The following is a 15669-nucleotide window of genomic DNA, read 5'->3' on the forward strand; positions in this document are numbered from 1 at the left end:
AAAAAGTTGAGTCAGACACATATAACTTGTGTGCTACTTTCAGTATCTGGATATTGTCATCATTATAATAATGATAGATATGATAAGAGCTGTGGTTGGATTAGTGTGAACTTAGTTGAAAATTTATTTAATTAAAAAAATCATTGAGGAATGTCATGTCTCCAATGTGATGTGAGTCCAGTACGACTTGAAGAAGCTGAGGCTGCTCAGAGGATGTATTATAACCTCTTGTCTTGTAAATGCAACAATGGCTGAAGCTCTTGGCAAGACTGGTGAGAAACAGCTGTTAATGCTAACGATGACTATGTAGCAATAGCAAAACTTACAAATAGCTCCTTTAATGCATAAAGATTAATTGGCAGGTAAAGGGATCTTCAAAGGATCATACAGTATATATATATCAGTCACCATTAGCAATAGACTTCTTTTACTGATGGTTCATGTAGAACCGTGGTGAGTGTCTGCTCTTTTTCCTATCACGCGTGGATTATCCTCCCTCCCTCAACATGTACAGCACAGAACATCCTGTATGTTGGCATTTGTGAAGCTTTTGTTCATACCAGTTTCTACAGATGGACATTTTCTGTGGGCCAGAATGCCAATATCTGACACAAGTGTTCACCACTGGAAAATCTAACCCACATTGTGTTCTGAATCATCATTTTTATTTCTGCTTTGAAGTATTGATTTGTGGTGTGTCTGTGATTTTTCCGTGGTATTCAGCCAGCACGCCTGACAATAACTTAGATTATGTAATATGCGTGACACACCACGCACATTCTCAACCTGATTTACGATCCCAGAATTCCTAAAAAGTTTTGAATGAGACTTTATATACTAAACATAAAAACAAATAAACAAAAAGATCATAAAATAAGAGGCAGCCCATATTTTCGTGCATGATTTGTGTGTTTGACATTATGAAAGGTCATGTGTCAAACACATCCTACCAAAACTGAAAGGCATATGCCTGGGAATGATATTAACTTTGAAAACCTATTCACTACTGTTCAAAAGTTTTAGAACACCTCATTTTTTCCAGTTCTAACTTAAATTTACATAATTCAATGTCTCAGTTTTTCTGACATTAAAGAATAGAACAAATAAACAACTGGAGATTTTATAAACATGGAATCACGGAATCTTCTTGTTGAAGATTGAACTCCAGCTGAACACACTCGTGGCATTCTTTCTACAATGGAAATGAAATATTGTTTTTTAAAGTTCGCCCCAACATTGTTGCAGAAGTTCTCGCAAATGTGTCGCATTTGTAGTTTGCTTTGTTTTCACCTTCTGTCCAGGTCATCCCAAACCAGCAACATGGGGTTTAAGTCTGGAGCCTGTGCTGCTCTCCCATTATGGGAGGCCCCCCTCTGGTTGTTTTCTTCTAATGTTTTGGGTCCTTATCTTGCTTTAGGATGAACCCCTGAACAACCTTCCTTTGTTACTTCTCTTTTTTCTCCATTCTGATAGCAAAATATAGTACTTCCTCCTGCAGTACAGTATTGATTATGTACTAACACAGTTTGTGCCAACACTGCCTTTGTACAGACAGAGTTTATAAGTCATCAGCAAAAATTGGTGCACATGTAGGAATTGTTTGCATTAACTTCCAAGGCTTCATTTATTTCAGATTTTCTATGAAATGTCTATGATTTTTCAGTTTTTAGAGACCTAACCTTTTTTTAACCTTGGGCAGTGTACTGCTTATGTCTTTGTACCATTTAAGGTTATTCACTGGACTTGAACCGTTGAAATTTCAATAAAATGTAAAAAACTGTAAAAACTGTAAAAATGTGGTATCCTGAAACTTTTGTCCGGTAGTGTATGTCAGTGGCTATAGGGTTGCACGAAGACATCTGCAAATAAATCTTGAAAATCTATGTTTCTTAGAAGTGCGATGTTGAGGAAAGTCTAATAACTCACTTGTGATGGCCCGGCATGACCCCTGCTATATGTCTACAGTGAATTAGCTCTGACCCTGAAGGTCACCCAAAACATTCAGTCCTCATCAGCTCAGCTCGCTTCAGCTTCGGTGAACAAAGGTGGATGGTTGCAGAAATGGAATGTGTTGGAAACAGATGTTTGTTGCAAGTGTATGATTTCAAAATTCCAAATGTTGTTATCCCCTTTTTAGACAACTCAACTCAGCTCTGGACTGCATGTTTGCATGGACGAGTGTAATGTCTAGGCGATAACACAGTCTAATGGTTTTCGAAAGCAGTTGATGAAGACAGCTGTGGTTGCTAATGGAACTGCTCTCTGACCCTCTTTAAGTTTTAAATAGCTATTTTAGCAGCCCGAGGGCAGGACCCAGACAGCTTGGCTATTGTTCATTGAGGTCATTGAGCAGGAGGTCATGGTGAAAGAAGACTCCTTGAAAAGAGAGGAACTAGTGAAATGAGCTGTCAAAGTGTTTGTTTTGTGGGAGAGTCTCAAACATTTTTATACACTAGAGAACACCAGTATAACAAATGCTTATGTGGGCGTAATGTATTTGTGCTTACTTGGCTGCCTTTTGGAAGTAATCCTCTCGTCTTTGGGCTCCATGCACACCTGGAAATCTTCTGTGTGTCTATAGGAGAGAAACTGCAAGGATCACCCATCAAAGGAAGATTAAATCCACCCCAGTTTAGTCGTTGTATGTTTGAGTCATCCTCAGACCTCAGCTATTGTGACTCCCTTTCCCAGCACAGGCATCTGTGTGCTGGTAAAAGATGATTGCTCCTGCATAAAACAGCTTTAGTACATGGGAAAAAATGTTGGACTATTGTTGTACCAAATGTGGTTTTTATCACTGCTTGGCAAATCGTTGTTTTCCAAGATTCCCACTGTTAGTATACTCCAAAAAGATACTCTGTCTTTACAAGGCCTAAAATCTCTGAAATTACCATAAACAACACTGATACTCCACAGCAGATCTGGACATTCACCCAAGCATTCCTATTTAGTTTGCAGTTTGTTGGGTTGTTTTCACCTCTTTTTCATCATGTATGATTTGTGAAGTCCTTTAGGACTTTAAGTGGGATTAAGTGTAGTACAAATAATCCTGGCTTGAAATAGTATGACATAGATTTGAAATGGTGTTTCACACACCCTGGTCTTACACGTTACGTACGCTTAAAATAAAGTGAAGATAGAGCCATTTATGAACAACTGTCTTCAATTATGATTGTTCCATCATATTATATACTCCATTTTGAGCAGCTGCAGGTATAAATATATATCATAAGCCTCATTGTGAACCTCTGCTGATTGATTGTTGAGGTAATGCTCCCTCATTCTCATCTGCTGTACTGACTGATAAAAGGATGAGATAATCCTTGCTGCTAAAAAAGAAATATAGCAAAGAGGTGGTTCTCCACATGTGTGCTTGTGTTCATCTGCATCCACATGTTAGTTAGTGTGTGTGTGTGTGTGTGTGTGTGTGTGTGTGTGTGTGTGTGTGTGTGTGTGTGTGTGTGTGTGTGTTTGCACATGTGTCTGTTTAAATGGTCGTGCAGGTTGTGGGTTGATGTTAGTTTATTGATGTGTGGGTGCCTTATTAATCTGTAAACAGTTGCCTCACCATGACTAGCACTGGCAGGAACCCCAAGCCCCATTTTTGATTAAACAAAGTTATGTAACAGTGTTCTGGTCAGGCAGTTTCTTGTTTTTTGTGATAAATGGCAGGTATGGAAAATCAAGAATTTCAATGGGAAACACAGTGTAGATCTTGACCTTGGTTAGGAAGCAGGTGTGCTGTTATGCAACTTGGTCCTCTAAACAGATTGTCGGAAAAAGGAGAGTGATGTGTGACACAGTTCCTTGGAAATATCATCCACAAGAGTAAAAGCTGAACGTGATGTCATGTTTGTTTCTCTGTCTTTCCTAGCTGCTGACTGGGACCCTGGATGGGAAGCTGAGACTGTTTGAGTCCAGCAGTGGGGCCCATCTGTCTCAGGACACCAGTGCTGCTGTGCATAGCGTCCTCAGCATGACTGGGTAATTACAGCAGGCTGCTGCAAAGACCATGCAGGTTTTGTTAAAGCAGTTCCAACCCCCTGGCTAGGATTTCACTTAGAAAGAAGAACACAAGGGTTTGTTTCTTGCTGTTAAATGAAGATCAAAAATAGGTACAAGTTGAAAAAGTTGTATGTGCTTCCACTTCTGTGCTTCCAATTGTCAAAAGGAGCCACCCATTTCAGCTCACTCATCCTCCAGGATGTCCATCATTAGACCACTTTTCTTTTGACTGGGATCCAAAGGGTTGTCAGTGGTTTGATTGAGTATCTTTCATCAGGTTCATTTAACCACATTATCTTAATGCAACATTTACTTAATTGCAAATAATCACAGCTAACTTTGTGGAAAACAATTCTATTAGCAGTTATTCTCATCCATTCATGCACATACTGCGTGTTCAGGAATCAGATTTTGTTCTCTTACTGTATGTGGAACAGATGTAGACTTCTATATTACTGGCTGTGACCACTACTTAGCAGATCAGCACACAAAGCAATGACATCAACTGGGTGCAACCACTTTGGCTGCCAGAGACACAGATGCCACTACTGTTCATACTGACACACCCGTCCACATTGTTTGTGCTCTATAGTTACTCTTCACTGCCACAGTCACAATAAAATGTCAGTTACACTGAACTGTAATAGAAGAGAACAAAAGTACAGGACTCTGACTTAGTGAAATGACAAATTTACTGTAAAAGTGTATAAAGTAAAAATAAATCATTATATCCTGCTTACATGCATGTAGTGTGTACTTCACAGTTCTACTTTAGGACCACTTCTGTTTTCTATTTTTTTACTGATCTCATTAATTCTTTCTGATTGTCGCGTTTAATTGTATGCCAACAATATCATTATATATACACGTTGAAAACTTAATTTATCACAAATTCAAGAAGCTTTGTGATCTGACTTTAACAGTTTACAAACTTGGTTGTCAGCTAACAAACTCAATAAAACAAAGTCTTACACAATGGTCTTTGTTATGAGACAGAACCACAATTCCAAATTGTCTAAAATCCAGCTTTCTGGTTTTAGTTCATAACAACAGTCAATCTCTTCAGAAACTTGATCAAATTAAATATGTGGATTTATAGATCGACTCTGGAAACTTCACATTGATAATATAATAAAGACAGTTAATTGTGGTATTTGTGTTGTCATTCCAGACATTGTTTCAAATTTAAAGTCAGACAGAGATTTACTTCACAACTTAAATTATTGATGCTGACATCATTCACCAAAATTCTCTTAAAACCGAACTCTCATTGTCGTCTATAATAGTTTCAGAAGATTTGTACAAGGATGAACTGTTATTCTTTTGTTTGTTTCTTCTTCTACTTTACCACAATGCTTGAATGCTTGATGCACTCTAATTTATGAGCTTATTTTCAAATGCACTCATTTTAATTATCCATGTTGTTTGAAACAATGCTTCGTCCCCTTTACTTCAAATTACTCATTCCTTTGTCTCCTATGAAATCAATTTGATAAAACTTTTGTGTTGGGCTCCTTCTGAGTGGAATCATTCACCTGCACATATTCTTTCTCTTCATGTGGCGAATTTCAATGTGTAAGTGTTTGGAAAACAAATTGCATTTGTTTTCAATAATGCTCTCATGAGATGATGCATCTCAGTGGATTTATCCTGATATAATAGATTTAACTGTTATAATACAATAAATTCACAGTCATAGTTTCTGGAGACCCCTGGAGACTCTATTAATCTTATTGTCTCAGTTTCATAAGTGTAATACCAAAGTTAAAAAATAGTTAAAAGTTCCTGGGGAGTTTTCGCTGGCAAATACTTTCTTGAGATTGGGTCATAATTCTCTTTTTTTTTCTTTACCAGAAAAACTCTTATTATCACCTACTGTGCTGCCTCCATCACTGCCGACATGTTATAGCCCACAGCTAAGTCTTCAGAAAGGCTGTAGGAAAACTCACCCTATCTGGAATGGAATGAAATTTCAAGCGTCGCTCATTCCCTCCATTAGGAAAAGATATTGTACTTGACGCATTATCTGACGGTGACGCTGATGATAGAATGATATATCCTGATAGGCTGCCTTGTCTTAACTCCCTCAGACGGATGTGAATTTTCAGGAGACTGCTCATTTCTGCCTTGTCCTCTGTCCAATATTCTGCATTTAATTTACTGTGTCTTTTTGGACTGTGTGCTTTAATTGATACCAAGACAGACTGTTTGTCAAGATTGTTCTGTGTGCAGCACCAGCCTCAGCTAGGTCAGATGAAATATAGCTTTTAAGTTACACAATATCAGCAGCCAGGTTTCCTATCACAAAAACTGATGTTATACATTAAAGAAAGCAGGGCTAAGGCAGTATGGGATTTATGGGGTGGTACCTATTCTTTTGTCATACATCTTATTGTGTGTGTATGTGTGTGTGTGTGTGTGTGTGTTCGCGCATGCCTGCGTGTGTGTGTGTGTGCTTTTTATGCCACAAAGATAGGTATGTACTGGCAAGGTTGAGTCGGCTCTGTCATGGTGAGCTTTAGTGTTCCTGCAAACAGTTGAGACTTTCTACTGGAACAAAACACAATAAATTGTCTTTGGAGTAAATTTATGAAGCCATGTTCTTTCTCCATTTTAATGTGCTGGAATGTGTGTGTGTGTGTGTGTGTGTGTGTGTGTGTGTGTGTGTGTGTGTGTGCGCGTGCGCGTGCGGGTGTTCGTGCGTCTGTGTGTGTGTGTTTAGGAGTTAGTGTCTTCCCTTGAATGAATTAACTTGCTACTCTTAGGATTCAGTGAGCTCACATTCACAAACCAAAGCGATATATTGTTGTACACGCACATTCCTTGTCTGTGTGAGGTCGTTTTGGGTGCACTCCCTACATTGATCTCACCAGAAAAGAATGATGTGTTTATACTTGCAGATAAAAGGATTTCACTGATAGCCACACCCGCACATCATAACGCAAATCGGGTCCAAAGTTTGGTCTCTCATAATGCTTTATCATTCAATTTGAGAGAGAGAAGAACAGAGTCCGTCTCAAACTTTTCATATTCCAGCATCATCTACAACTCAAATATGGTCTGTGAAGTGTTTTAGTGGTTGACTTCCTCTCTGGTCTCTGGCCTGGCCGAGCCTGGCGTGGCCTGAGTTCTGAATGCAGGCCTTCACTTTCCCTCATGAGTAATTTATATAAAGAAAACCAAGATATACATCATGAGACACGTGCAGTTTAATGATCCCTCAGAGACCTCTGAGGATCTCTGCTCTTTTGTTTTCGTAAACTCGGTGCAGCTCAAAGTCAAGGGAGGGGAATATTTGTGCACATGTCAAAAACTGCTGTCATATAGCAGTGATTCATGCAGGTCTTATGCTTTTCTGGTTTTATAATGTTCTATGAATTATTTAAAAGAAATAAGTAGCCACACTGATGGATATAAAAGTGATAATCTTTGACATGAGCAATGTTAGTAATTGCTACACTGCTAGAAGAAAACAGTGGTTTAGCTCATAGGCAACCTACTTGATGAGACCTTTCAATGCTGCCTTAAAAACCTGCTGTAAACTAATGGCAGGATCAGACCACATGATATCAGCCTTATGATGGCCTGTCATGAAAAACGTTGGGCATTAGGAACAGAAAGTGATAAAGTGGAACAGCAGCAACAACAACAGCAGAGGCAACATCTGGGACACCTCACAACGTCCCAACCACAGTCCCAAACACGGGCGTGGGACTGTCTTTTACCTCCTCTTGCAAAGTTTGACAACTTTCACGTTTTGCGCGATGCACGAGATCAGACCACTAATGCATGCACAACTGAAAACATGGTTAAACAAAAAAGACATAATGTTGTCGGCGCTGTAAAGGGGAATAGTAAAGTCGGTTCCTGGCACCTCCTTTTTTATCGTCTACTGTGTGTATGTCCCATGTCATAGCTACAATTCAAGATTCTGATTAAATACGCCATAATGACTTTCTTAAAAGTCTTGTGTCTTGCTTCCCTGCGTACATTTTATATGGTGGAATGTAACTGAGTATCCAGCATCCAAGTACTGTCCCTACATACGGCGCAGCTTTTTAGGTATGTGTACTTTTAGTATTCAGTTTTCTTTTCAGAGGGTAGTACTGTGCTTTTCACGTAGAACACTGGAAAAAAGGCCACTCCAAAAATAAGCAAAAAAAAATTAATATAAGATATTTTTTGCTTGTAATAAGCGAAACAATCTGCCAGTGGAACAAGTGAAAATTCTCTTGGTAAGATTTCTTGAAATAAGACATTATATTTAATCCTTACAGGATAAGAATGATCTTGAAATTAGCTGGGAAAACTCACTTTTAGCTATATTTTACTAGTATTCTGATGTTTTGTGTCTCATAATAAGCTTGTGATGCGCAAAAATAGTATTATCCCCTCAAAAGTTTTTGCCATCCTGTTTGTTTCAAGTGTATTCAAATAATTTTTAATTCTATAATTGTGACACTGTTCTAGATTTAACCCTCGTATTATCCTCAAATATTACTAACACATTTTACCCTTGGGGTCAATCTGACCCCAGGGATATTTGCCTGCAGAAAATGATTTACAGAAAATTGTTGACCAAGTTTTTGTGTCAGGCACTTTGTTTATTTGTTGAATACATAAATAACCCCTTGATCATGAAACCTATCAGTGAGTTGACCCTTCCTCTAGCGCCACCATCAGGCCAAACTTTTAAATTAGAATTAATTTATCTTGAAAAGTTTTCATACAAATCTTCTCAAATTTACTGGCAACATTAATGACCACAAGAGTATGAACCCTGTTGGTTTTGGTGATGATATGACCTTCCCTGCAGCACCACCATCAGGTCAAACTTTCAGTTTTAGAGTTAGTGTATCTTGAAAATCTTTCATCCAAATCTTTTCTAATTTGGGGTGCACATTCATGACTCTCACAGAATTAACCATATTAATTGATGTTGGTCGGCCCTGCCTTATTTGTTTGTCATCAAAGCGTATGACACGGGACAAAACTTGGAATGTCTTCAGAGACATAGTGGCTGGAAATATTGCCCTTCCAGTCTCAGCGTTCCAAAGGCTTGCTGTTGCTTCACCTTTTGATCTGTAAACTCCTGCCAAAATGAGTAAGCCAATGTAGGCTTCCAAGTCAACTACATCCAAGTCTTTCCAACTGTCCCCAAACACACGCTTCCCCTCTAAATTTGTCATCCCAAGTACAATATTTTCGATCGATGGTGTTATGAAGAGCTCTAATGATGACTTGATGTCTTAGACATGGCTGATTGCATATCTGTGGGGCCTGTAACCATTAGTAGCGCTAAGTCTACCCTGCTGTCTAAGTGGGGAAAGGGACCATATTATCGTTCCATTTTTGGAAGGGATCGTGTCTGCTGGTGGTTGAGAGACAACAGGAGGGTCAACACTCTCATTCTCATCAGATGAAAGAATGCCTCAAAATCAGGGTCCTCCTCAACACAATCCTCTGTCTCAGACACATTCTGCTCTATGTCACTTTCACTGTCAAAGAGCTGTTCCAGAACATCATTGACAGTAAGGACATTTTCAAGTGAGAGAGCGTGCAGATTGCAGTATACACAGAGCACAATGAGGAATGATTTGGATAGAGGGCTGCCATGCAAGCTTTTATATGTTTGCTCCTCCCTTATTTTGCATGAACTACCAATGTCCTTGCAGGAATACCTAGCCCTCCACAGCGCGGGAAAGTTCAGTTCTACTTCGGCAGGTGTGAGTAGAGTAGGTCACACATACACACACAGACACACACACCTTCATGCCCATGGTGTGGGAAAGCCCCCCCCACCCCCATTATGTATCAACTCAAAAGTATCAACTCTGCACCTGCAGGTGTGGGAATGTTAGGTCACACACACAGACAGACAAGTTTTACACAGCTAAAACAGCTTGGGGTCAAATTGACCCCAAAGGAACACCGATGCGTGCAATATGCGTTCAGCACATTGAAAAAATACCATCACGATAATTTTATGCTTAATCAGATGTCCCCATCAAATTAGGAAAAGTCATGAAATATGGAGCAAAAAAAAAAAAGCCAACTATTGTTTTTTGAATGATAAACATTGAATGGGGTCAAATTGACCCCAAGGATAATAGGAGGGTTAAGTCCACCACCTACTTGAAATAAGATTAGAAACTGGCATTTGGAGACAAAATATCTTGAAGTTAGCATTCCTGACTCGTATTAGGCAGTGCTCTTTTGCCGTAATAAGCCATAATTTACCATCCTGTCATCATCTCAAGTGCATTTACCTTATTGTAAACTCTACAAAAGTAATACTGTACATGTAATACAGTAATACAGAACATGCCAAATATGTGAGTGAGTTAAGGTCAGGTCCAAACATCTGACCAATGTGCCCTTCAATACACATACAAAATCAAAATTAAAATTAGTGACTGCATCTGCAGAACAGACAGTTTAATTATTAATATTAACTGAAAAGTGAAAAATGAACATGGACTGTAGTACCCTTGGAAGGAGAGAGGAAGTGCTATCCTACACCATATCTGACCACTGGTTTTATTGGCCAATAGAAGCTTTCCACTCAGCCATGCTCTTCTTGTAAGACAATGTGAGATCTTTCTCATGGATTTTGTCTAAGAGGACCTCCGTCTGTATGACTGAAAGCAGAGTGGCTACACACTTTGGATAAGTCAGGTGTAGGGCACAATAGTAGGCCATAAGGTATAAAGCACTCTCGGTAAGGTTGTCTTTTGGAAAGGTGGTTATTGGCACATCTCCTACTGCTAGGAGGCAGTTGGACGGACTGACAATCAGGACTGGGCAGGAGAGAGGGCGTTTCTTCAAGTAGGAATTGGGGTCTTCTTTTTCCTGTAACACATAACACAGACATCTTTCTGTCAGGATAATGCATTCTAGTCATTTGGAACCTATAGTAGTGGGTTGATTACAAACACATAACTTTACAAAGCAAAATTCTGACAGAAGTACTGTATGGCTTGACTCCAGGATCCAAAAAAAGTGTCTACAAACCATTGAGGTGGCTGCAACCGGCTTTACACCAAGTGGACGCGTCATACTCCACACGAATAAAAGATCCCACAAGTTCGTTGTACTTACAAAGCGTGCATTTATTATTCCACGAGTGCCACATAAACCTGAACGTTCCATAAAATATCAATTTCCAAAGACGATGCAAAACAACAATGTGAAAACGCGACTACGTGATGACAGTCAAAAACTTGTATGCTGCCGGTAGCAAACACACACACCTGACTCATTCGCGGGCCGTACTGTGATGTAGATATGTTTGTGGTGTATTGTAAGCAGCTTAATGTGAACAAGTCTAGAGCATATGTATATATGTATACCGTACATATATACTACTATGAAGTTCGTATCTTTAATTGTTGAAATGAAATCCGCGGTGACTGGCTAATTGTTTTGGTAGTGGCTAAACTAGCATGTCGCAATACTGTGCACAGGTGATCACGTCTGCGCAGAGTATATGCGCAGAGGGTTGAAACAGCGCTTGCCTGGTCTGCTGACAGCGAAGTTACTTTTACTAGTTACTGTGATTTTAAACACGAGATGTTGTTCAAAATGTATCGTTTTTCATGGGAAAAATGAGTTGCGTCCCTGGGACGCATGGATAGTGAGTTTACTGTGTCCTTTCAGATTTTAATGCGTCAGGGACGCAGGACGCGTACCTAGCAACATCACTGAGTGTACAGCTTGGCTTGAGAAACAGGTGAAAATTACCCCATAGCGCTTGCACATACTTCGGCCTCTCTTGACTTCAAACGGCCCAAAGTAGTCAACCCCAACGTTCGTGAAGGGAGGTAAGTCAGGAAGTAGCCGTTCTTTGGGCAAATCTGACATTTTCTGTTCTCCCACCTTTGCACAGTAGGGCCTGCAGAAGCCACACTTTCCAATGATTTTCCTCACTGCCGAATTGGCGTCTGAAGCAAGTAGTCTCAGTCACCACGGATGGTGCACCTGCCATGGTTGGTAGAGAGAAGGGGGCTGTGGCATGGATGAAACAAGACAACCCTGATTTCATAGCCTACCACTGTATCATCCATCAGACTGTTCTCTGTGCCATTCTTTCTGAAGAGTTTGCTGAAGTAATGAATACCATGATGAGACTCATCAACTTCCTCAGGGCATCCTCATCCCATCAGCATCGACTGCTGATAGAATTTCTGAAAGAAATGGAGGCAGATGCAAATTACCTACTACTCCACAACAATGTGAGATGGCTAAGCAAAGGGAATGCACTGGGACGCTTCTGGTCCATCAGAAAGGAAATAGCTGCTTTCTTACAGCAGCTCAAGAGACAAAAAGCAACACAGTTTGCAAACTTTTTGCAAGATAACAAGATGGATGTGGTGGCTTTTTTGGTGGACATCACAGGACACCTTAATAAGCTCAATTTAAAGCTGCAGGGTCAGACAAATTCTGTCTGTGATTTGATGAAAACTGTCCGCTCCTTCCAGATGAAGCTGGACATTTTCAAAGAAGATCTCCAAGGAGAATGTGAGCACTTCCCACAAATGCAACACAAATTCCCACACCCCACAAATTCAGGGTAAGAGAAACATTTCCCCTTATGTCAGCTTCATAAACAAGCTGATTGGAAACTTCTGTCATCGATTTGACAGCTTCAATCTTGGACACCAGCTCCGCCTGCTAATCGAGAATCCAAATCAGAGGATTTTCAAAGGTGACACAGACCTTCAAGTGGGCACATCCTGGATCTTTACAGTTAGAGCTCACTGATCTGCAAGCAGATGTTGCTCTGAGAGAGCATTTTGAAACAACTGACTCTGCTACTTTCTGGTTACAGATTGTGCCTGAAACCATTTTCCCTGGTCTAACCAAAGTAGCACTACACACCTTAAACATGTTTGGATCAACTTACAGCTGTGAGACAGCTTTCTCTATGATGAACATTATCAAAACAAAGTACCGTTCCAGGCTTACCAATGAGCATCTCCACATGAGCATGAGAATGGCACTAACCCCATTTAAGCCAAGATTCAAACTGCTGGCAGGAAAGTTACATGCCCATTTCTCTCACTAGGAAAGGAAGTTGGAAAAGGAGGAAGGAGAGGAGAGAGGAGAAAGGGAGCTGCTCAAAGCTCTGCACTTTTCTTTTATTCAGTAAATTCTGCCTTGTTCTAATTTACTTGAAATGTAGGCATTAAGGTTCCTGTGTTATTTTATTTTAAATGTAGTTAATACATGTGTAAAAAAGGGGGTGGGCAGCTCAAAGGTCTTTTGTTTACATTTTTTCTTAAAGATGCACTTTTATTTTATTCAAAAGATTCTGAATGTTTTTACATTACCCTAAGTTCAGGCTGCTCAAAGCTGTGTTTGCACTTTTTATTTATTTTATTCAGAAGAAATTCAGTTACTTGAAATGTAGTAAAGACAACTACAGTAATGTTTTCCATTCAAGTGCCATACAAGTTCAGACTTATCGGTATGTTTAAAGTATATTGCAAACACTTGAAATTTGACAATAAATGATATAGAAAAGTACGTATGTTGTTTTTTATTTACATCAGGGTACACTATTTCGAGTGACAATATAAGATTCGGACCTTTGCTGGGAGGACATTTTTGTAACTGGACCTCTCTGAATTTTAATTGAATACCCCTGCTTTACACTGTCCATGTCCATGTCACGGAAAATTGGTGTTGACAGTTAATCGTAATGTTCAAGTCATTCAGTTAACACTAGAACCGCCAAGACGGTCTAATGGACCGTTTGAGATTTTATTATGTAAACAACTTTTTTAAAATAAAAACTACAGGTCTCTCACTCCATGACTTTCCCTAAATATATGTTTTTGATGTTTTCTGAAGCCTAGAAGATATTAAAATAAAAAACAAAAGATTTCTGAGCATTTATTCCTTGGACCGCCAAAGCGGTCATATAGACCGCTGTGGCCAGCTGTGGCCATAGGAATTATTAAAATGTTTCTATTTTGCGTCTACTTATTGTTTTCATTTAACATTAGGCCTACATTTTTATATGCGGCTCTGGAGAAAGAGCAAGAATCACTTTCTCAGGACCTTAGCAAGGGGGCAGCTGATGATTTAGTAATAAGGAAAGTCACTGTCGGCTGGCACATCTGTCAGCATGTCCACTCATGACGCAGCCACTTCGCAAACTTTTGTGCTATTTAGTATATATAGTTTGTACTATTTTGTGAGTACAAACTAGACCTTGATTTTGTAAATAGTCAGCTTGTAGGCTATAAACAGTAAGCAACATCTAAAATCACACTCATTTATAATGAATAAAGAATTATAATACAGCTTAATAAATTTCAACTGTACTGCCGGCGACTGTTTAGTCCAGTACACGCCACACCGGTCTCTGTGAGAACTTGTAGGCTAGGTCAGATCTAGGTGGAACGATTGTAAACAAAAAACAACCTCTGGCTGTTGATAATAAACAATAACAAAAAATAACAATCCAATAAACCTCAGAGCAAACAGTGACAGTGGCTCTTGACATGAGAGCACACACACCATCTCCAGATGCAGGTGTGTGCCATAGATGCGTCCCGACACGACATTATATGAAGAAGAAGTACTAACACTTATTTTTTCCACTTCAAGAGCTGCTTGTAAACCTTAACAATGTAAATACACATGACGGTCTGGGAGGCAGTTGTGGTGGCTTTAGTTTTTTTTTAGCTTTTTTACCCTTTTATATCGAAGCATATTCATATAGCATGTCTTCTACATATTCTTATAGGCCTACTACTTATTTATAGTGGTGTGTATCAAATAAAATGTGTTGATTTTTTTTACAGAGATTTTGTCTATGATGATGTGTTTTTCATGGTTTTACCACTTTGATCCACCAAAGTGGATTTTGGACAGTTTTACTCATATTTAAATGTATTAATTAAGTCACTGTTATTTCATATTGTATATGTAAAATTAGTGCCAGGCTGCATGTTGTCACTCTTTGTTATGAATTAGTTCAATACAATATTTCCACAACACTGCAGAATTTCAATGTCCACAAATGTAGTTGTAACAGAACCCAGGTATTTTCATTAAGTACATTATTGTCCCAGATTTTTGATTTGAAAAAGATAAAATAAATCAAAAGGATTTTTTTTAAAGATTTAATTTAAATGATAATGAATGCCTTTGAATATTTTGTATAGGGAACACACAATGACGAAGTGGGTGGTAAGAGAGACGATGAGGACGTCCAGGACAGTTTTTCCTCCCAGGGACCTGTGGGGGAAGGGGAGCAGGTTGCACCATCTCAGACCACCACCACCAACCCAGTGGACATGAAGTCAGAGTTATAATTTTACCACACTGAGACAATTTACGCCATAAACTGAATGTGGTTGTTGTGAGCGATGTGGTTGTTGTGAGCGGAGGACATTCTCGTGAACTTTAGTCAGGATGAGACACTGTGGGCACACAGATCACAGAAACGATCAGCTATCAGGTAAAAGACTTACCAAATTAAAAGTCACTGAAGAAAAAGGTTACGGCGTAGTTATGAAAAATCACTTACAGTGTCATATCAGTGAATCCAGTCATTACGCGGCTTATATATAAATTAAAAAACAATTTCGTTCGAGAACAAAAGCTGACAAATGCCACATAAAAATCAAAATATCTTGATGTGTGAAAACA

At 39.2% G+C, this 15669-nt stretch overlaps 1 protein-coding gene across 1 annotated transcript in view; it reads left to right on the plus strand.

Moving 5' to 3' along the window:
• The window catches only part of wdr27 (WD repeat domain 27), a gene marked incomplete at its 3' end in the record, with an annotated part of 51770 nt that extends 36451 nt beyond the window's left edge, over positions 1 to 15319 (plus strand). The window contains exon 21 of the mRNA XM_022744018.1: positions 15183 to 15319. Coding sequence (XP_022599739.1) covers positions 15183 to 15319 — 137 coding nt within the window. The remainder of the gene's footprint in view (positions 1 to 15182) is intronic.
• Between the last annotated feature and the right edge of the window lie 350 nt (positions 15320 to 15669).

This window comes from Seriola dumerili, unplaced genomic scaffold, assembly GCF_002260705.1.
Source record: "Seriola dumerili isolate Sdu_G_001 unplaced genomic scaffold, Sdu_1.0 BDQW01000073.1, whole genome shotgun sequence".
NCBI lineage: Eukaryota > Metazoa > Chordata > Actinopteri > Carangiformes > Carangidae > Seriola > Seriola dumerili.